Source organism: Nuphar pumila, chromosome 2 (genome assembly GCF_984573655.1).
Source record: "Nuphar pumila chromosome 2, dmNupPumi1.hap1.1, whole genome shotgun sequence".
Lineage (NCBI taxonomy): Eukaryota > Viridiplantae > Streptophyta > Magnoliopsida > Nymphaeales > Nymphaeaceae > Nuphar > Nuphar pumila.
Window position 1 is genome coordinate 53,073,649 of NC_143250.1, and position 22,146 is coordinate 53,095,794.

General features: G+C 36.6%; 1 protein-coding gene across 2 annotated transcripts in view; it reads right to left on the reverse strand.

Annotated features, from left to right (window-relative positions):
* The window catches only part of NMNAT (nicotinate/nicotinamide mononucleotide adenyltransferase), a 112,560-nt gene that overhangs the window by 21,192 nt on the left and 69,222 nt on the right, over window positions 1-22,146 (reverse strand). For both annotated transcript variants that reach the window (XM_089995775.1, XM_089995776.1), the window contains exons 7-8: window positions 3,771-3,850; window positions 3,190-3,291 (exon numbers count right to left, since the gene is read on the reverse strand). In XM_089995775.1, the coding sequence (XP_089851901.1) occupies window positions 3,190-3,291; window positions 3,771-3,850 (182 nt within the window). The remainder of the gene's footprint in view (window positions 1-3,189; window positions 3,292-3,770; window positions 3,851-22,146) is intronic.

Here is a 22,146-nt window from a genome sequence, read left to right on the forward strand (position 1 = left end):
AAAAGACTTACTAGGTCAGAGGTTCAAAATGAAAGATCTTGGAGTTCTACATTATTTTCTTGGTGTAGAAGTTGATAACCAGGCTCATGGCTTGACACTCACTCAGCACAAGTACACCGTAAACGTTTTCAGTAAGGTAGGCATGAAAAACTGCAAACCTCTGGGAACTCCGAGTGTGCTTCATCAAAAACTTAGCGCTCATGATGGAGATCTGTGTGATAACTCCACCAGGTATCGAAGCATAATAGGAATGTTCCTCACATTCACTAGACCTGATATTGTTTATTCAGTTAATCAAGTGTCTCAATTTATGCATGCGCCACGTACTGGACATATGGAACCGGTCGAGAGGATCCTTAGATATCTGAAAGGGACTATTGGGGATGGATTGATATATTCACCACAGTCATATGGCAAAGATGAGCACGGACTCACTGTATATTATGATGCAGACTGGGCAGGAGATCCTGATGAACGAAGATCTACATTAGGATATTGTGTCTTCATTGGAAGAAATTTAGTCTCTTGGAGCAGTAGAAAACAAAAGGCCATCGCTAGATCAAGCACTGAGGCTGAGTATAGATCTATGGTTGCTGCTACTGTCGAAGCCACATGGATCAAGCATCTACTAACTGAAGTAGGAGAAAAGATCGTCCACACTACCTTGCTATGTGACAACCAAAGTGTTATCAACATGTCATTCAATCCAGTACATCACAGTCGTGCTAAGTACATTGAGATCGACCAACACTTTGTGAGACAGAAGGTTGAAGAAAAAGAGATTGAGCCTGAGTTCGTCAATACTGAAAGACAAGTTGAAGACCTATTTACCAAAGGGTTAACAAAGGATCGTTTTTGGATGCTTAAAGGCAAGTTGTTCATGGTCCAAAACCATGATCAACTTGAGGGGGGGTGAAAAAGGTGCAAAAGGATCCGACCCGATCCACGTCGATCCATGTAAAGATTGTGTACAACCATGTAACGTACCCAGACTGTCGGGTCTAGATACACCAGACCCGGATCCATATTTCTGTATTGTAACATTATAAAAGCACTGTTTTAGGTCACGATTTTATAACAGAAATCGTGACAGCCGAAGTCTTTTTTGGATTCCTTCTTCGTCTCTCTCTCTCTCACTTCCTATCTCTCTTTTCTCTATACAGGTGAAAAACTAACAATGATTGCCTAAAAAACCTAAGGCCAGCCAAGTTCTCCACGCTTGTAGAGGGTTCTGTAATTGTGCATTTTGATAGAGGTGAGAATTCTCATAAATGAGAATGTTCACTAGACCCCACAATTTATTTAGTTTGAGGACTAGTTCTTCAAGAATCTCACTTTGCAGTTTTCTCTTGAATTACTAAACCAAGGACAAAAGTTGGCCTCACCATTGATACTCCCTCTAGAGATGGTAATTGCATTCCTATAGAGGGTTCTGTAATGTTGTGTTTGGACACCAAGGTGAGAATCCTAGCAAATGAGAATTCTCATTTGTCCCGTTTGTATGGAGATTCTTCTACAAGAATCCCACTTATTCAGCTTTCTCCTAAATTACTAATAGTCAAGGACAAATGTAGGACTCCATTGTAATCCAATTTATTATCTATAGAGGTGGTAATTGTATTTCCCTAAACTGTTAAGTCCATTAACTTTTTACTTTTCATAAGTTGTATGAATTCACATCTCTCCCCAATGAGAATTCACATTTACCTAGTCAACCCTAAATCCATACACACTGTAAATTTCATAAACATTGATATCCTTGATAAACACTACTGGTGATGTTTGTTAAAGTGATATTTAAGGTGCATCTGGATTTATGGTTGACTGGATCTATCATGAAAATGCAAAAAACAGCAGAAAGTATCTATGTCATCAACTGAATCTGAGTATCGTGTCATGGCTACCACAACGTCGATCGTGTGGTTAAGAAGATTGTTCGAAGACATGGGGACGTATATAGTCACCCTCAAGGTTATGATGTGATAATAAAAGTGTCATCTATATCGCTAGCAATCACACATTTCATGAAAGGACCAAGTGTATCAAGATGGATTGACACTATATTCGCAAAGAGCATCTCAATAAGACTATCATCCTGTCATATGTAGCATTAGAATTTCAACTAGTTGACTTCTTCTAAGGGGCTTCCTTCTCCCTAGTTTCACTTCTTGATAAACTTTCGGTGATAAGTTTGAGGGGGAGTGTTAAATTTTAAAATTTATTTATTTATTTATTTTACATTGTACATATATATGTATATATATTGTATAGTATTTATAGTGTTGTAATAGGAAATACCCATTAAGGGTATTTTAGTCATTTCACAGTATTATAATAGGTTGTGTCCATTAGGGACACAATAGTCTTTTATACTTTTTCTTTTATTTTTGTAACTTAATACTTAAGTTTTAGCTTGAAGGTATTTAGGTAAATGACCCAGGTCCCAACGACTCTATGAAATGTTGTGTTGTGTATAAATAGGGGTGTTCCCCTCTTGTATTTTCAATGCTTTCTCAAGCATATTAACTCCAATAAACATATATTTTTACTTGTGTTCTTGGCCCCTAGAAGGCCCTTGTGCATGCGTGCTTGTGTTGACCCATAAGTGCACCTACTTGTATCGTTTTTCTTCTTTCATTACAGTGACTTCCTTTCTTAGGGAGATGGGCCTCTATTTTCTGGAGTGAGAATGACTTACAGGCTCCATTTTCTCATGTTTTCAAGAAAGTGAGAAAATGGCTGTGATGAAAACCATTCTCCCAAAAAACTGAGAATGACTCTATTGAGGGTGCTTGCAAATGTGCCTCAAGTATCATACTATTTCCTAAAATGATAAATGGGAAAATGGCCGGTTTCATCCCTTCAATATCCGGCATTTTAAACGATGCCTTCATGATCTAATTCATTGCAAATGATCTCTAAATGGTCCTTGAATTGCAACTGCAATTGCATGGAATAACACTTTTTAACTCCAGCATCTTTTGTCTAGGGATTGTTTACACATTTCTTCAAACAAATGGACAACTTCTACAAAGGTCCACGATAAATCAGCAACTTATAAATGTTGAAAAAACTGATCCATCAAAGAAACAATTTAGGTATCGCATATGGGCATTGAAAGAACATTCATCTCTTCATAGATATTGGGAAACCATAAAAGGTAGAAGAGGCTGACAGCTAAAACCATACCTTATTTTCATGCAAGATATCATCTGTGTTTATGATCCTTTCCATATCTTTTCCTTCTCGACGAATGCATACAACCCCAAAGTCTCTACAAATCATCCTGACCTGAAAATTGCTAAAAATAAAATTCTTTTAACTCAAAAGTTGACTTTGTATAGGAGGAGACTGACACTCAACAAATGTATCAATTTAATCACTAAAAAAGGTGAAACTTTCTGTATGAGTAAATAATGTCAAATATTTCTAAGGCAAAATCAATAAGAAAATAAAAAATACTCAAAACATCAAATTCCATTTTGTCATCTCCCCTTGATGGTAACATGATCCTTTAACCGTTTTCAAGGAAGATTTTAAAATTAGATATATATTACACATTTAAACAGGAAGCATCCTAGGTAATAATGCTAAGAATTTTGGATCAATGCATGACAAAATAATGAGAAACAAAAATTATAGCAAAAGAATGAGAAATAAGTCAAAGAAATTAGTAACAACTCAGGTTTTTTTCTCCATCCTATTATTGGGGAGGGGGCACACTCTTTATGTTTACCAGTAAACTGCAGTAACATAGAAGGTCAACTTACCTGATCACGAATCCAAGCTCCAGGGATGTTAAAAGATTCAAGTAAATCAGAACCACACAAAAGCATGATCTTGAGGGACCCTACATGCAAAGGCAAAAATTTACAAGCTCTGCTCAGCGACGTGCTCCAAACATAGGAAAAAACAGTCAAGTGTCAAAAACAAATCAAATCAGATTCGTCAAGGATAATCATGCTCAATCATCATGAGTACCTATAGCCATGAAAGAATCAAATGCCTAGGCCTCTACTATAACAACCCTAAGTGGCAGCAAATTACCACAGCATCACAACAAACAAGTGACAGAAAATTACATTAGCATTCCAGAACTTTCATAATTTAAAAAAGCAAATAGTAGGCCTCATAAATTAACATTTGGAAAGGAAGTGATCATTACTATCACTTTTAAGGTTCATTGTGGACCTCCTGATCCATGGAGAAAAGATTAGCCAGCTCTAAGAAAAGACACATGAAATAATGAACTTTGTGACAAAGTTGTGAGGGAAAAGAGAGGAATATTTTCATCAAGATTACTGCCCTGAAAATTCCACAAAGGGATTGACACTCTTATGCATAATGATGAAAAGAACAACTGACTGGAAATCTTGCCAGGACATAAGGAAAAAAATAAATGAAAAACAAGAACCCAGAACTCCAGTACAAAAAGTGACAGAATATAGGATAAGCAGAAGAAAAGTTGGAAGTCCCTACAATATACAACTGATAAACTATCTAAAACTTTCACGGGTCATCATGGAAGAGCAGAGGAAGTTTCCATTTCTCTTGGTTGCATGCAACCATAAACTTTATTAAGTTGACCTCTCTCCAGTACAATATGAGGCAATAGGCAATCCATACTTATATGCTTGGACGCTTCCGTGAAAATTGAGGTGCTTTGCAATGGGCACACCGAACTTATGTTTATGATCCCAAAGCATTTGAAAGAAAGAATTATACCTCAATATCAACAAATAACCATCTCAAGAAAGCACCTATTTTCATACCCTTAGATATAGCAAAAAGTTTTTCCATTTTACTCATCAAGTAAAACGCATACCACATGAAGTGTTTTTGGAGGAAAATCCATCTCTATGACAGATGCCATTACCACATTCTTGTCATTTCTGTTGAGAAGACGAGAGTAAATTTGTAATTTTGGTACAGGGGTAAAACAGTCATTTACATTGTTGGGACAACAATCCTTAAGGTCAGTATGGTCATTTCTTTTTGCTTGATTTGTGATAGATGATGTATGGATAGTTTGGATTATGTATAATATAGTATTGGAGATTCTTATTAATCCTCCTGTAACTTATCCTTTTAGGATTGCCCTATACTAACAAAGAGGTTCATTAAAGGCCACACACTCCAAGAAAGGGAAGTAGAGGTTGTGGTTCCCTTGTTCTAAAATCTTCTTCCCTACTCCTACATTTACCGTTTTATGGATATTGCATCAATTCCAATGGGAATTCACAATTTCGCATAATCGTATTTAAATAAATACACATCTATGTCCATATTCTTCAGAATTTTCCACCAGATCAAGACACTGAACTACATATCTCAACCAAATCTCCTCATGAATAAATTGACTGAGATATAACATTCTACACCAATACTCACTTCTTGTTAAACATAGGTCACATTATACATGATTGTTTTAATTAAGAGCACATATTCACTTGCATTGTAATATCGTGTATTTTCACACTTAGTTAAATTTGAGATTTTCGAAAATTTGGCTAAGTATGGAAGAAAAATTGGTAGATTCTCGATTTTAGGCCGATGCTTTGGAGTTTGGGATTGGCCCAGGTCTCATTGAACGATCCAATCAAAACATGAGGAAAAGTTTTATTTTTGACATTTAAATTCAAGCGAAATTCGGGTTATTTTCGGACGAATTTCGGAAGCGAAATTTGAGTTATATATTGTTGGATGCGTCTCAAAATTCTAAGCATAACGATATTTTATTTTCCTTGATTCGAGATACGGTTGGCCCGAAAATCGCATTTTTTTCAAAAAATGAGCAGTTTGTCGGAACGGATCCGGATTTGGATCGAACTGGATCTGATGGATTTGATCCAAATTAATATGGATCTGGACTCTATTCAAGACCCATATTAATCTGGATTTGATCTAGCCCAAGACCCATTTGGATTTTTGGAGATGGATTTAGATCTTGGATCCAAATCCAAATCCATGTCCATCGAATTTCTAACTTTAAATTCATTTTTTACCTTTAAATTAAAGTTAATTAATGTCAAGAAGTCTCTCAAATTCATTTGGCAACTTTTGGAAGCTTTTAGAAATTTATTTATTATTTAATATTAATTAATTAATTAATTAATTTTATTTAATTCTGAAATTTTAATTTGGTTTTTGTTTAGGACTCTTAAGAAAGTCCTTAAACATTTATGGAAGCCTCTAAGAAGGTTTTAGAAAACCTATTAAAATAAAACTTTGAAAAGTCAACTTGGAGAATTTTAAAATTTTGGAACTCTCAAGAGAGTTTCAGGTGGGGCTGCATTTGTTAAAATATGTATATATATATATATATATATACATATACTTATATATATACATATGTATATATATAAGTATATATATACATATATGTATATATATACATTTTTCCATTTCTTAAAATACCCAATAGGGGTATTCTTGTAAAACCACATGTACCCTTTTTCTCTTTTACTTTTTTGCTTTTTTCCTTTTTTTCTTTTTTCTTTTTTATTTTCTCTTTTTTGTAAGACCACAAGGGCCCCACACATGTAGTCGTTGGGGCCCCAACGGTTAGATTTCTGACTGTTGGGGCTCCCAACGACTACATGGGAGCCCCTTGTGGTCCCTTCCTTTGCACTCCCTCCTCTATAAATAGAGGAGGTCTCTCCTCTTGTAAGGCATGGGTTTTTCACCCCTCTCTTTCTTTCTTCAATAATATTCAACTTATGACTTTAAGTCATTTTCTACTTTTGTGAGTTTTGTGTGTACAGCTCTAGTGTTTGTGTTCTTGGCTCTTGGTGTCACTCTTAAAGAGTGCTTTTGCTATATTGGTGCTTTCGCCTCTTTTCATTACATGGTATCAGAGCTCGGTTGGTGATTGGGCTTCTCTTTGTTATCTTGGGAGGTGTGCCTCTCAAGCTTTTGAAGAAAGAAAGAATATTTGGTGTCGATGGAACGTGATTCTAAAGTTGAGCTTTCTTTTAAGCTCAATGGGTCCAACTATCTTATGTGGGTCTCGGTTATGGAAAATCATCTAAGAGGTAAGAAACTTTGGGGTTTTATTATGAGAACTACTCCCGAACCCTCTCTTGTTCTCACTAAAATCGAAAATGAGATTGAAAAAGCTTTAGATGGCTATGAGCGCATCAAAGCTATCAATGACCATCAATCCAAAGTTGAGGATTGGGAGAGTAACCATGCCAAAATTTTGGCATGGTTTATGAACAATGTTGACCTTAAAAATTGTGCTAATATTGCCAAATTTAGAAGGGCCAATGAGGCTTGGTTTTTCCTTAAGGGTATCTATACCCAAAAGGATCTTGCTCGATAATTTTTTTGTCAAGAAAAAATCTGTTCCACCAAACAAATGAATATGAGTGTCCGGGATTACTTTAGCTCTCTAACCCCTCTTTGGGATGAACTTGCTCTTCTTGAGCCCAAATGGGTGGCCCCGGAAGATATTGAGTTAAGAAGGGAACAAATAGAAAATGAGCATTTTTTTCAATTTCTTCATGGTCTTCGACCGGAATTTGAACAAGTTAGGGCATCCCTTCTCCATAGAAGCAAAGCCTTACCCATAGAAGACGCCCTTGCTGAAATATGCCAAGAAGAAACTCGACTTGGCCTAAGCATTAAGAGTGATGAAGTTTTGGCCGTTACTAGGCCCAGATCAAATGTAAAAGCATATAGACTTCCTCACTTTAACAAAAATAGTAATGGGCCTAGAAAGGGAGTGATATGTCATTATTGTAATGAACCGAGACACATTAGACCGGTTTGTCCCAAACTTAAGGGAAAAGTAGCCGCGGTTGGAGAAAATTCTCCAAAGAAGGAAGAAGAAAGTGCCAAAGAGGGAGATATCAAAGAAACTCTTAATCATATCTCTGAAGTTCTCCAACATCTTCTCAAGACGTCTTCTTCAACATCCGGAGCCGCCATCGCCTATTCTTCATCACCTCCAGGTATGTAGATACTAGACTCCGGTGCTTATTTTCATATGACATCTCATAAAAACTCTCTTTCAAATGTTTTTTCCGAACCCATATTCTCTTATGTCTCAACGGCCGATGGAACATCTTTGGAAATTTTAAGTATTGGAACACTTGATTTTAAAAATTCTCAAAACTTTTTCGTTCCTAAAGTAAGAATCGTTCCAAAAATTAATCTAAATCTTTTTTCCGTTTCCCAAATCACCGATCATGGATGTCAAGTCTCTTTCTCACCTAAAGATTGCACCGTGCAGGATCTCTAGTCAGGGAAGCTGATTGGGCAAGGCCATAGAAGGGGTTGATCTCTATTTTATGGATTTTTTGACTCTTCCATCTAAGTCATCTTGCAATCTTGTAAAAGACAAAAGTAATTGAATTTGGCATGAGAGACTTGGTCATCCAAATTTTGTAAAAATGTCTCTTTTTACTTTTTTGAACAATACTTGTAAAGACAATCACATGGCTTGTAAAGATTGCATTTTTGGGAAATCTAAAGCTACTCCATTTCCTCAAATAAGTTACTTCACCACTCGGCCTTTTGAACTTGTTCATTCCGATGTGTGGGGACCTTCCCCTATTTTGTCTAAAGGAGGTTTTTTGTACTATGTGGTCTTTATTGATGACTTCACTCGATTTACATGGATTTACTTCCTAAGTCGCAAATCCGAAGTGTTCTCCTTCTTTAAAGAATTTCATGCGATGGTTAAAAATCAATTCTTGGGAAACTTATCTATTCTTAGGTCCGATTCGGGAGGCGAATACATGTTCAATGATTTTCAAAGTTATTTAAAAGAAAACGAAATTTGTCATCAACGTTCTTGTCCCAACACTCCGCAACAAAATGGTCTTGCGGAAAGAAAGCATAGGCACATAATAGAAACCACAAGAATGTTATTAATTTCAAAAAATATTCCAAAAACCTTTTGGGCCGAAGCGGTTCTAATCTCAACATACCTTATTAATAGAACCCCTTCATCTTCTTTGAAAAATCTCTCTCCATTTGAAAAACTTTACAATATGTCTCCCAATTATAAAAGACTAAGAATTTTTGGATGTAAATGCTTTGTTCTAACTCACAAAAATGATAAACTTTCTCCTAGGGCAATTGAATGCATTTTCTTAAGATATGGCGAAAAACAAAAAGGGTATCGATGTTTTGACATACTCAAAAACAAACTTTATATCTCAAAGGATGTCACATTCCTAGAAGAAGAAAATGGTTTTTCGCACCAACCAAATGAAAACATTGATTATTCCTTCTTATTTGACTTGTTGCCTCAAGAAAACATCATAGATGATCATATTGATCCAAGTGAACCTCTCATTGAAGATCATTTTGAACATCCAAATGATGATCAAAATTTAGAAGAAAATATGCCAAGACAAATACAAGTCTACTCTAGAAGAAATGAAAGAAATCCACCTTGTGCCCTTGAAAAATTCTCTCAAAGTGAGTCAATCGAAGAAACCTCTCAAAGAAGATCAAATTGTATTTTAAAAGTACCAAATAGATTTGTTTCTTATGATTCTTTTTCTCCCAACTATCGAGCATGTCTACTTACTCTTCACTCCTTTCATGAACCATCTCACTACAATGATGCTAAACAATATGCTCATTGGAATGAAGCTATGGAACTAGAACTTAATGCTCTTAAAAAGGCACAAACTTGGGAAATCATTGATCCTCCCAATGGCAAGAAACTCATTGGATGTAGATGGGTTTTTAAAGTAAAAACTAAGTGTGATGGTTCATTGGAAAGATATAAGGCTAGGTTAGTGGCCAAGGGATATGCCTAAGAGTATGGGATAGATTATAATGAAACATTTGCCCCTGTTGCTCGAATGACTAGTGTTTGAGCTCTTATTGCAATAGCCTCTGCTAAAAAATGGCCTATTTTTCAATTAGATGTCAAAAATGCATTTTTAAATAGAAATTTAAATGAAGAAGTTTACATGAAACCACCTCCGGGTATGAAATTAAATGGTAAAATTTTGAAATTAAAAAAGGCCCTATATGGTCTTAAGCAAGCTCCTAAAGCTTGGTATGATAAGTTTAGTAGTGTTTTAATCAATTTAGGATTTACTTCTTGCTATACTGACACTGCTCTTTTTGTTAATAAAATAGGTAATCTCATCGTTATTCTTCTATTATATGTTGATGATATGATCATCTTTGGGAATGACAAAAAGGGGGTAAATAATATAAAGTCTATGTTAAAAGAAACCTTTGATATGTCTTACCTTGGATTCTTGAGATATTTCTTAGGAATTGAAGTAGCATACTCCCCACGATGATACATTTTATCTCAGATGAAATTGGCAGCAGACATTTGTACCAAATCTGGAATATCTTATGAAAAGAAGGTTGAGACTCCCGAAGTTATCAATGCAAAACTGAGACTTGAGGATGGTGTTCTTCTTGAGGATCCAACTCCCTATCGTCAATTAATTGGATCTCTCACTTACTTATCCATCACCCGTCCAGACATAGCTCATGCAGTTCATGCTGCAAGCCAGTTTCAGCACGCACCTACTACAGTTCATATGGCAGCTGTAATAAGAATTGTGTGATACATCAAAAATACCATATCCAAGGGATTCTTCTTATCCTCTTCCTCATCTCTTGAATTAATTGCTTTTACTAATGTTGACTGGGGAGGAAATCCCAATGATCGTATCTTAACTACTGGTCTTTGCATTTTTTTAGGTGAATCTCTCATCTCGTGGAGATGTAAGAAGCAACAAAAGGTCTCACTATCAGCCACTGAAGCTGAATATCGGGTTATGGCAATGACGACAATGGAAATCGTGTGGCTCAGAGGACTCCTTGGTGACATGGGTGTCTGTTAAAATGTATCTCTCTTTATGTAAATATTTACATATATATATAAAGAGAGATACATATACATATATACATCACGTATATATGTATATGTATCTATCTATATATATATATATATATATGTGTAAATATATATGTTTCTTTTTTCTTGTAAAACCCGAAAGGGTATTTTAGTCATTTCTCTTCATTTTGCGCATATTCATAATTATGAATATGCTGTAATTCTTTTTGCTTTTTTTACTTTTCTTCTTTTCTTTTTTCTTTTCACTTTTTTGTCTTTTTTCTTTATTTCTTTGTTAACTCAAAGTCAACCTTGGAGGGCTCCTCTCCAACGGTTAGAATTCTAACCGTTGGAGGGGCTCCAACAGCTAGTGGAGCCCCTCCAAGGCTCCTTTTCCCTCTTATAAATAGGGGAGTTCCCCCTTTGTAAACTTCACTTCTTGGAGCTTTTGTTCTCCATTCTTCTCAATAAAATTCTTTATATTTTGTATGCCTTTGTGCATTTGAGTTTCTTTATTGTACCTTTGTGTACATTTGTTCTAAGTGTTCTTGTGCATTTGTGCACATTGGTGGTGTTGTGTTTATCGTACACTTTATCTCATTTTTGAGATATTTTCACATGGTATCAGAGCTAGGTTTAAAGGAAAAGAAGATCGTGCTTTTTTCTCTCTTCGTTGGAGTACCTCGTAAAGTGTGCCATTAAGTTGTGGTGGTTGGAGTGAAGATTCGGCTCTTCATCCTATATTTTAGAAGCTTCCTACATCAAGAAGGGACTCATTTCACATTGTGGTATGCATTTATTTCTCTTTGTATCATCTCTAATGGGCGAAAAGGATTCTCACTTCTCTCTTGGCTTCAAATTGAATGGAACGAATTATCATGTATGGGCCGGGAATATGGAGGCCCATATAAAAGGAAAGGGTCTTTGGGGATATGTTCAAGGAACTATTCCCGAACCCGAACCAAAAATTACTACCCTTGAGAGAGGGGAGATCAAGGTTCTTGAGGGAGAAGAAAGAGAAAAGGCTTTTGAAGATTACAATAAGAAGCATGAAGAATGGGAAATGAAAAATTACAAGATACTCTCATGGTTCTTCTCTTCGGTTGAGACCAAAATCAATGCCAACATTCTAAAGTTCAAAAAGGCATATCAAGTATGGGAATATCTTGAAAGAATGTATACTTCAAGAGATTTGTCCCATAAATACTATCTCCAAAAGAAGGCTTTAACCCTTCAACAAGGAGAAATGTCCGTTAGAGAGTATTTCGCCGAGTTATCCACTATTTGAGATGAACTTGCCCTCCAAGAACCTAAATGGAGTGGTGAGGCTATTGAATTGAGAGCCAAACAATTAGAAGAGGATCATTTCTTTAACTTTTTAAATGGGCTTAGACCCGAGTTTGAACAAACTAGATCCTCTCTCTTGTCTTCTTTCTCTTCTCCTCCATTGGAAGATGTGCTTACCAAATTAAGTGGAGAAGAAACTAGATTGGGAATGAATAAAACCAATCTAAGTGTGTTGGCCGTTCCCTCTAAAGATGAGGATGAGGGTGCTTATGCCGTCTCAAGACCGGGGAATAATGTTAAAACCTATAAACCCCCTCATTTTAACAAAAATCAAGGAGGAAGAGAAAATGGTGGGCATTATGGAAGAAGAGATTATAGTAAGATCATATGTCATTTTTGCAAAGAACCGGGTCACATTAAACCGGTATGCCCTAAATGGAAGAAGATGGTGGCTATGTCTACTACTTTTCAATCTACCAAGGAGGAAGGTCCATCAACTTCCAACCATGCTACTTTGGCTCTCAATCAAATCATGGAAGCTCTTCAACCACTCCTCAAGGGATCCGTTTCCGGAGCCGCCATGACCACCTTCTCTCCTCCCGGTAAGACTCTTTGGCTCTTAGACTCGGGTGCATCCTTTCATATGACTCCAAATGTTTTTGCACTTTCTAAATACTTAAAAAATTTGTCACCTTCTTTTGTCTCTACCGCGGATGGGGCTTCTCTTGAAATAAAAGGAATTGGTGATTTTGAAAGACAAGGTTTTTCTATTCCTAAAGTTAGATTTATACCAAAACTAAATTTAAATTTACTTTCCGTCTCTCAACTATCGGATCATGGGTGTGATATCAAATTCTCATCAAATAAATGTTGGATACAGGATCGTTGGTCCGGGAAGTTGATTGGGGAAGGCTCTAGGAAGGGAGATCTTTATCTCATGGAATTTCTTCAAATACCAAAAACCTCTTTTTGTAATGTTGCCCAACATAAGGATATAAATGTTTGGCATAAACGCCTTGGGCATCCAAATATTGTCAAGTTTTCGTATTTACATTTTGCTAAAACCTTATGTAAAGACAATTTCAATTGTAATGATTGTATTCTTGGTAAAATGAGAAGCTTACCTTTTGGACAAAGAACTATGTTTTCAACTAAGCCTTTCGAAATTGTGCATTCGGATGTTTGGGGATCGGCACCCGTTGTGTCTAAGGGAGGTTTTTCGTATTATGTTATTTATGTGGATGATTTCTCAAGGTATAGTTGGATATACTTCCTCAAACACAAACATGAGGTTTTCTCTACTTTTAAGGTTTTTCACATGTTAATACAAAATCAATTCAATAGTAAATTACAAATTCTTAGAACCGATTCCGGGGGAGAATATCTCTCAAATGATTTCAAAAGTTATATTGAAAATAATGGGATTGTTCATCAAAGGTCTTGTCCCAAAACTCCCCAACAAAATGGGTTGGCCGAACGAAAACATAGACACATAATTGAAACTACAAGAACTTTGCTAATTTCTCAAAAAATTCCAAAAAGATTTTGGGCCGAAGCGGCTCTTGCATCGATTTATCTCATCAACCGACTTCCATCCAAAAACTTGAATCAAATATCTCCATATGAAATCTTGTATAAAAAAAAACCCGATTACAATAGGTTAAGAATTTTTTGTTGTAAATGTTTTGTTCTCACCGATAAGAATGATAAATTATCTCCCAAAGCTATTCCTTGTGCGTTTTTAGGATATTCGGAAACCCAAAAAGGTTTTAGGTGTTATGATATTAAGAATGATAAACTATATGTTTCAAGAAATGTAACCTTTTTAGAAAACATAAGTGGTTTTGAAGAACACAAAACCCATGAAGATAATGCCGATTATTCTTTTTTGTTTGAACTATTATCTAGAAATGAAGATTTTTTTAGCGATGATGAATTAAATGAGAATGAGGATATAAGTGAAAGTATTCCTCAAACCATTCATGATGAAGAAGAAATGATAAATGAACCAATTACCTATACTCATAGAGATAAAAACACTTTTAGAAGTGCAATAGAGAAATATAGTGATCTTAGTGAATCATCCAACAACTCTCGAAGAACTGAAAAATCTAGGAAAAATCCTTCTAGATTTATATCCTATGAGTCTTTTTCTCCAAAGCATAGGGCATGTCTTAGTGCCATTCACTTATATCAAGAACCTAGAAATTTTAAAGAAGCTAAGGAAATGATAGAATGGAGGAATGCCATGGACAACGAACTTAGAGACCTCAACAAAGCCAAAACGTGGGTTTTTCAATGTCTTCCCGAAGGAAAGAAAACAATAGGATGTAAATGGGTTTTTAAAGTCAAAACCAAGAGTGATGGCACTCTCGAAAGATATAAAGCTCGTCTTGTCGCAAAAGGATATAGTCAAGAATACGACATCAATTACGAAGAAACCTTTGCTCCTGTTGCACGAATGGTTACTGTAAGGTGTTTGATCACCATTGCATCTATTAAAAAATGGAATATTTACCAAATGGATGTTAAAAATGCATTTCTAAATGGGGACCTTAATGAAGAAATTTACATGGATGCTCCCCCTGGTATGAACGTACCAAAGGGGAAAGTCCTTCGTTTGCAAAAAGCGTTTTATGGTTTAAAACAAGCTCCTAAGGCTTGGTATGATCGATTTAATGATGTGATGGTTCAAAATGGTTTTTCCTCATGCTACACTGACACTGCTCTGTTCGTCAAAAAGTCTGATGCAGGAATTGTGATTTTACTGTTGTATGTTGATGATATGTTGATAACAGGTAGTGACATAAAGGGCATCAGAAACATTAAAACCACTTTAAAAGAAAGGTTTGAAATGTCAGACCTGGGGTATCTGACTTACTTTCTTGGTATCGAGGTAGCCTACTTTCATAGAGGCTATTTTTTGTCTCAAACTAAACTTGCCTGTGAGATTCTTGACAGATCAGGTAATACTGATGATAAAATCTGTGAGACCCCAGAAATTGTGGGATCAAAAATGAAGATCGATGATGGGAAACCTTTAGAGGATCCTACCCCCTACCGGCAACTTGTGGGATCTCTAATGTATCTTAGCATCACAAGACCGGACATCTCTCATGTCGTGCATACTGCAAGCCAATTTCAGCATGCTCCTACATTCGTTCATATGAGTGTCGTTCTCCGAGTTGTCAGATACATAAAGGGAACTTTAAACAAGGGAGTTTTCCTTTCCTCATCTTCTGAGTTAAATTTGATTGCATATACTGACTCTGATTGGGGAGGTGACCCAAATAATCGTCATTCCACTACAGGCTTTTGCATTTTTTTAGGTGAATCCTTGATCTCATGGAGATGTAAGAAACAACAGAAGGTGTCTCTATCATCCACCGAAGCAAAATATCGAGCCATGGCGTCTACAACTATGGAGATTGTCTAGATTCATCAGTTGCTGCAAGACATGGGATTCCAATTCAAGAACCCACAAAGTTATGTTGTGATAATAAGAGTGCAATCTATATTGCTAAGAACCATACGTTTCATGAGCGGACAAAGCATATTGAGATGGACTGTCATTATGTCCGTGAGGCATATCTACAAAAAGTCATCGATCTTCCTTATGTAACGTCAGAATATCAGTTGGCAGATTTCTTCACCAAGGCGCTTTGCTCTCCAAGATTCAACTTTCTCCTTAGCAAACTTTCGGTCATTGTGCCCTAAGTTTGAGGGAGGGTGTTAAAATGTATCTCTCTTTATGTAAATATTTACATATATATATAAAGAGAGATACATATACATATATACATCACGTATATATGTATATGTATCTATATATATATATATATATATATATATATATATGTAAATATATATGTTTCTTTTTTCTTGTAAAACCCGAAAGGGTATTTTAGTCATTTCTCTTCATTTTGCACATATTCATAATTATGAATATGCTGTAATTCTTTTTGCTTTTTTTACTTTTCTTCTTTTCTTTTTTCTTTTCCCTTTTTTGTCTTTTTTCTTTATTTCTTTGTTGACTCAAAGTCAACCTTGGAGGGCTCAACACTAGCTGTTGAGCCTCTCCAACGGTTAGAATTCTAACCGTTGGAGGGGCTCCAACAGCTAGTGGAGCCCCTCCAAGGCTCCTTTTCCCTCTTATAAATAGGGGAGTTCCCCCTTTGTAAACTTCACTTCTTGGAGCTTTTGTTCTCCATTCTTCTCAATAAAATTCTTTATATTTTGTATGCCTTTGTGCATTTGAGTTTCTTTATTATACCTTTGTGTACATTTGTTCTAAGTGTTCTTGTGCATTTGTGCACATTGGTGGTGTTGTGCTTATCGCACACTTTATCTCATTTTTGAGATATTTTCACAGTGTCCTCATTTCCTCACCCACCAAGCTCTGATGTGATAACAAAAGTGTGATCTACATTGTAAGCAATCATACGTTTCACGAACGGACCAAGCATATCGAGATGGATTGTCACTACGTTCGAGATGAGTACCTCAGAGGAACTATCACATTACCATACGTCACTTCAGAATATCAATTGGCTGACTTCTTCACCAAAGCGCTCCCAACTCCACGATTTATGTTTCTTCTTGGCAAACTTTCGGTCTTCTCCCCGCAAAGTTTGAGGGGGCGTGTTAAAATATGTATATATATATATACATATACTTATATATATATATACATACGTATATATATATAAGTATATGTATATATATATATATATATATTTTTTTCCATTTCTTAAAATACCCAATAGGGGTATTCTTGTAAAACCACATGTACCCTTTTTCTCTTTTACTTTTTTCCTTTTTTTCTTTTCTCTTTTTTCTTTTTTATTTTCTCCTTTTTGTAAGACCATAAGGGCCCCACACATGTAGTCGTTGGGGCCCCAACGGTCAGATTTCTGACCGTTGGGGCTCCCAACGACTACATGGGAGCCCCTTGTGGTCCCTTCCTTTGCACTCCCTCCTCTATAAATAGAGGAGGTCTCTCCTCTTGTAAGGCATGGGTTTTTCACCCCTCTCTTTCTTTCTTCAATAATATTCAACTTATGACTTTAAGTCATTTTCTACTTTTGTGAGTTTTGTGTGTACACCTCTAGTGTTTGTGTTCTTGGCTCTTGGTGTCACTCTTAAAGAGTGCTTTTGCTATATTGGTGCTTCCGCCTCTTTTCATTACAGCACTCTCTTCTCTAGCCCATCTAGAAGGGGTTGGAGAAGGGGGGGCGTCCCCCCTTAGAGTTGTATAAATAGATCAAAAATAAAAGAAAGACAAGGAAAAAAAGGAGAAAGAAAGAGAGAAAATGAGAGGAAAAGAGAGGGAGAATGCTACCTTCTTGAATCATCCATAGTTTTCAACCATCCATTAGTGTTCTTCTTTCAATCTTTGCGTAAAGTACGGGTCCTTCTCTTGAATCGAATGAGAAGAAGAGCATGGATTTGTATTCCAATGCAAGATTTTAACAAAAACCCATGAGAAAAGAGTAAATCTAAATATTTACTCTAGATTCACGGTTGAGATTAATGTTTTTCTCCTTTTCAAAATCTATACATATATATATATATGTGTGTGTGTGTGTGTGTTTATATATGTATATATTTTTTCAATGTGTCGTAAAGCTATGGAGCTGGACCGATCTGCCATGTATTTAACATGCGCAGATCTTGTGCCTAAAGTTTTGGAAAAAAAAGGGGATTCAATGAAATCTAAATAGTTAGAAACAAATTCTGTTTATGCTTATTGTCAAGTGAAACAGAAAGTTCGTTTGATTTTTTATTCATGATTGGAAGAGCGTGTATTGGTGCATATTGGCATTATGTTGGATGTGAATATAAGAATATGCATGTATACTTGTAAATAATATGTTTGCAAATACATATCTACATGAGGGCTGCATATGCATGTTTCTTGATTTACGAAACTGCATATAACTGAATATAAACATGCTTATGCCTGCACGTTTGAGATACAAATTTGTATGTGCCTACATAACTGAATCATTTGCAAGCATATCCGGATTTAGTTATATTAATTTTTTTTTATTGTTATACTGGTTTTTTTTCTGGTTTCTGCTAGGCTGACTGGCAGCCTAGCCGAATCAGATTCGGCTAGCCTGCCAGGGCCTGACATACCTACCAGGCCTAGCCAAATGGCTGGCTGGCAAGAGGTACAAAAAAAAAAACCTTATTTTTGGTTTAGGCTGGTTGGCACGAGGATGACTGCCAGGCCCTGGCAGGTGGTGCACAGGCCCAGACTGGGCTGTGTGGTACCCTGCCAGGCCCAACCAACCCAGTCGACTGGGCTGGAGCCGAGCCCCAACCGACCCAGTCGGCTGGGTGTTAGTCAAAAAAGAGAGAGAGAGAGAGAATTTTAAAAGTAGGTTTTGAAGATTACACGTACATGGTTGTGTGTTTGACAAATTCACCTTCTCTGAAACAAAATGCTCTACTTACTTGGGCTTATACATACGGTTTTCATGTGTGGGGTAGACTCAATTTGTGCATGAGTGAGAGGGTCATATAAGCATATTCTATTTTCAGCTATGCCTCTAAAATTTCAGATTTGCTATTCATATTATATTGAGCCCTGTGCATGCAAAATAATGATATTTTGCACATGTTTAGATTGGTTGTGCTATGCATGTTCAAAGTAATAATGTGTAGTGCTTTCATGTGCATATGCATACGTGAGATAGATATGTTTTGCACGTACATAATGGCATGCATGTTCACATGTTTTAAGTGAAGTGATTCATGAATGATAGCATGCATTTAACATGAATATGTGTGTTAAATAAAAGCATGCATTTAACATGAATATGTGAACTTATACGCATGCATAAAAATATTGTTGTTTGATGCACATTTTTATATTAGCATACATGATTGTATATGGAAAGACATGTGGAATGAATGCATAATGGCATGTGATTCATGATCTTTGCATGAGAATGCATAGATGATCAAAAGAAATTATCATGGGTCGTGTGAGCCTTGAGCATGTGTTGCTCTTTGTTTTAATTGTTTCATGCATTGCAAAAATCAAATGTGATATTATGGTTTTAATTGCATTGTTCTATATTGTCATGGGTTGTGGTCTCGTGAAGAGTTTCGTATGTGGATGTACGAACTTGTGTTATTAATTCTGCATGTTGAATTGCAAATTAAAAAAGATAAATTAGTAACAAAATAAAAAAATTAAAGAACAGTGTAATCTACGTTTCATTGATGTCCTTTTTATAGTATGGGAATCTTGGACATTGCGGTTTTGGAGAACCGTGAAGTAATAAAACTTCGTGTGCGTTGTTGTTGCCCATAAACCCAATTTTTCTCCTAGCCACGGTTTTAAGAAGAATCCGACACTTTGCCTAGGAGTGGTGTGCAGACACAGTTGTTGTTTTGGTATACCAAAGAAGTGATACTTGTGGATTTGGATGCCCCTGTTGACCCGACATTGGTGTATCTGCAGGCGACTGTAATTAAAAAGAGAAACTTAAATTGTATGCGTTTTAATAGGGACATGCATATGCAAAGAAAACTATAATAAAAGATAATAATTTATTCATGCATTGCACTGAAATCATGCATATTCCTAAGTATGCATTAGATCATGCATATTTACTTATTTTCTTAATTGTGATATATTGGTGAATGCATGATATTTGTTCCTTAATGCATGTTAAATGTCTTTATTGCTTAATTTGTAGTCCTTATTGTTTATTAAATTGTCCCTAGTGCTTAATAATTATGCCCTATTGCATAAATAGATAATTGAGTTGTGAATTTGTTATAATTGCATCCCTATAAAATATTGCATGAATTTTATTTATATTCTTTTTACTTATTTGTTTTATTAGAGGGATTCGTACACATAATTCTTTGGATTCTAACACCCCTACTTTTGTGTTTTCACAACCTCAGATGCTCAGTAAGGCGACTTGCTTTGAGAGGAGCTACGAGGAGATCACACGATAGCTTAGCAAATACTTTTGAACAACGTGGCTCTTTTTTTTTGCTTTATTTATATTTTATTTGCTTATGCCTCAAACTCTATGCATTTTAATAAATAAAGTTTGTGTTTAGTGTGACTAATGGGTATAACATCCCTTGTGGTGGTGGTTGTATTTAACTGTAAGAGCCCCAGGTTTCTGGGATTGTTTTCGCACTTGTTTAAAAAAAATTGTCTCTTTTTCACGGGTATGAGTTGGGGTCGTTACATGCATGATAGTAGCTATGGACCAGTGTTTTTTTCAAACTGATAGCAAGAGAGGAATTGTTGCTCAATTTAGGCCAGCAATTACCTGATTCAAATATTTAAGGTATTTCTTCATATGACATGAATTCAGTTGCTGAGACCATAAGATCAAGATTCGACAAATTTAGTCCATCTATACTTGTCATTTTTTTTTCTACTTTGGTTGAAACTGTTATATTTAAAATCACACAAACCAAGACTGCATATCTTCTATTTTAAGGTCATTGTTCACCTATAGAAGTTTTCTTCCTATATAAAAGTATCATAAAAGACCAGTGTTGTTAAAAACATGCGTAAGGCCCAAGGCGCAACTATGGTCAAGGCTCACGCCTCATTTTGACAAGGTCAAGTGAGGTCAAAACCCTTATTTGATTGAAAATACATTTAAAAAAAAAACTAAACAAAAAGGGACCCGATGTTAGGGCACTCCCCTTTCGTCTCGTCTCCTCTTTTCCTCTCTTCTCTCCTCTTCATTGTCAAAGAAGAAGAGAGGAGCAACTGCATGCATCCTCTCTCTCTCTCTGAGGTACATACTCTCTCTATGTCACTCCCTTGGCTCTTTCTTCTTCTTCTTCTTCTTCTTCTTCTTCTTCTTCTTCTTTGCCTCTCTCTCTCTCTCTCTCTCTCTCTCTCTCTCTCTCTCTCTCTCTCTCTCTCTCTCTCTCTCCCTCTCAATGTCTCTCTCTCGCTCTCCCTCTCTGCCTCTCCATGTTGTTGACTTTCCTAAACCATCAGGAATCGAGAGAATTGCGGCGATTTCAGGGTGCGTGAGCTCAAACTGCAAGAGAGGAGAGATCACAAACTACAAGAAATAGCGTTGGTACCCTTTAACTATTTCTTCTTCTCTTTTTGTTTTTTTTTTCTGATAACCCTTTAATTTTTTCTTCTCTTTCTGTTTTTTTTTTTTTTCTGCACAACGTTGGTACCCATCACATTGTTGTTTTCTAAAAGTTATATGGATGAAAAACAAAATCTTTAGTTGAAACTTTAAGAAGTTCGGAAGCCAAATGGGTGATCTTTTCTTTTTTCTTTCAATAAATGTAAGCCTATATGAGTGTTATGATGAAATTGACGTGTATTTCTTTGCATATAAATAATTAGTGTTGTCTTTATCTCTTCTTTTTTGTTTAAATGCTTCGAATTCTAAAAATTCTCAAGTTATAAACTATAGTGGTACTTGGTTTTCCAAGTATCCTTTATATGTATACCTTAGTCACCAATAATATTATTGTAAAACCCACGTTTAAAAAAAATTTGTATCGAACCCGGGTCGGGCCCGGACCCGACCTAGGCCCATCCTCGATAGGGTTTTAAAACCCGACTCAGGAAGAGGATTTTAATAAATCCTCTTCCCAAGCGCCGCACCCCACCTGCGTCTTCGGGCGGATAAGGGAAACCAACCGTGGTTTCCCCATTTATCGCCCCCCCGAGCTCTTTAAGAGCATCGCAGGAGGGCGAGGGGAGGCACGCCTCCCTCTCGAATCTCTTCGCTCTCCTCACGCCGGCCCTCTCCTCCTTCCCTGCGCACGCCACCAACGCTGATCGCCGCTGCGACCACCGCCAATCGATGACGCCGACGATCCTTTTCCAAGGTATGCCCTTTTTCCTCTTATTCTCCCCTCACCTCCCTCTCTGTCATCTCGCCGAAAGGCACGACAGGAGGCCGATGGCCCCTGCCGTGCCCTCCCTCTTCACCCTCTTCTTGAGGATGCGTCGGGAGGTCGACAGGCGGCGCACGGCTCCTACCGCGCCCTCCGACTTCCTCTGTGGC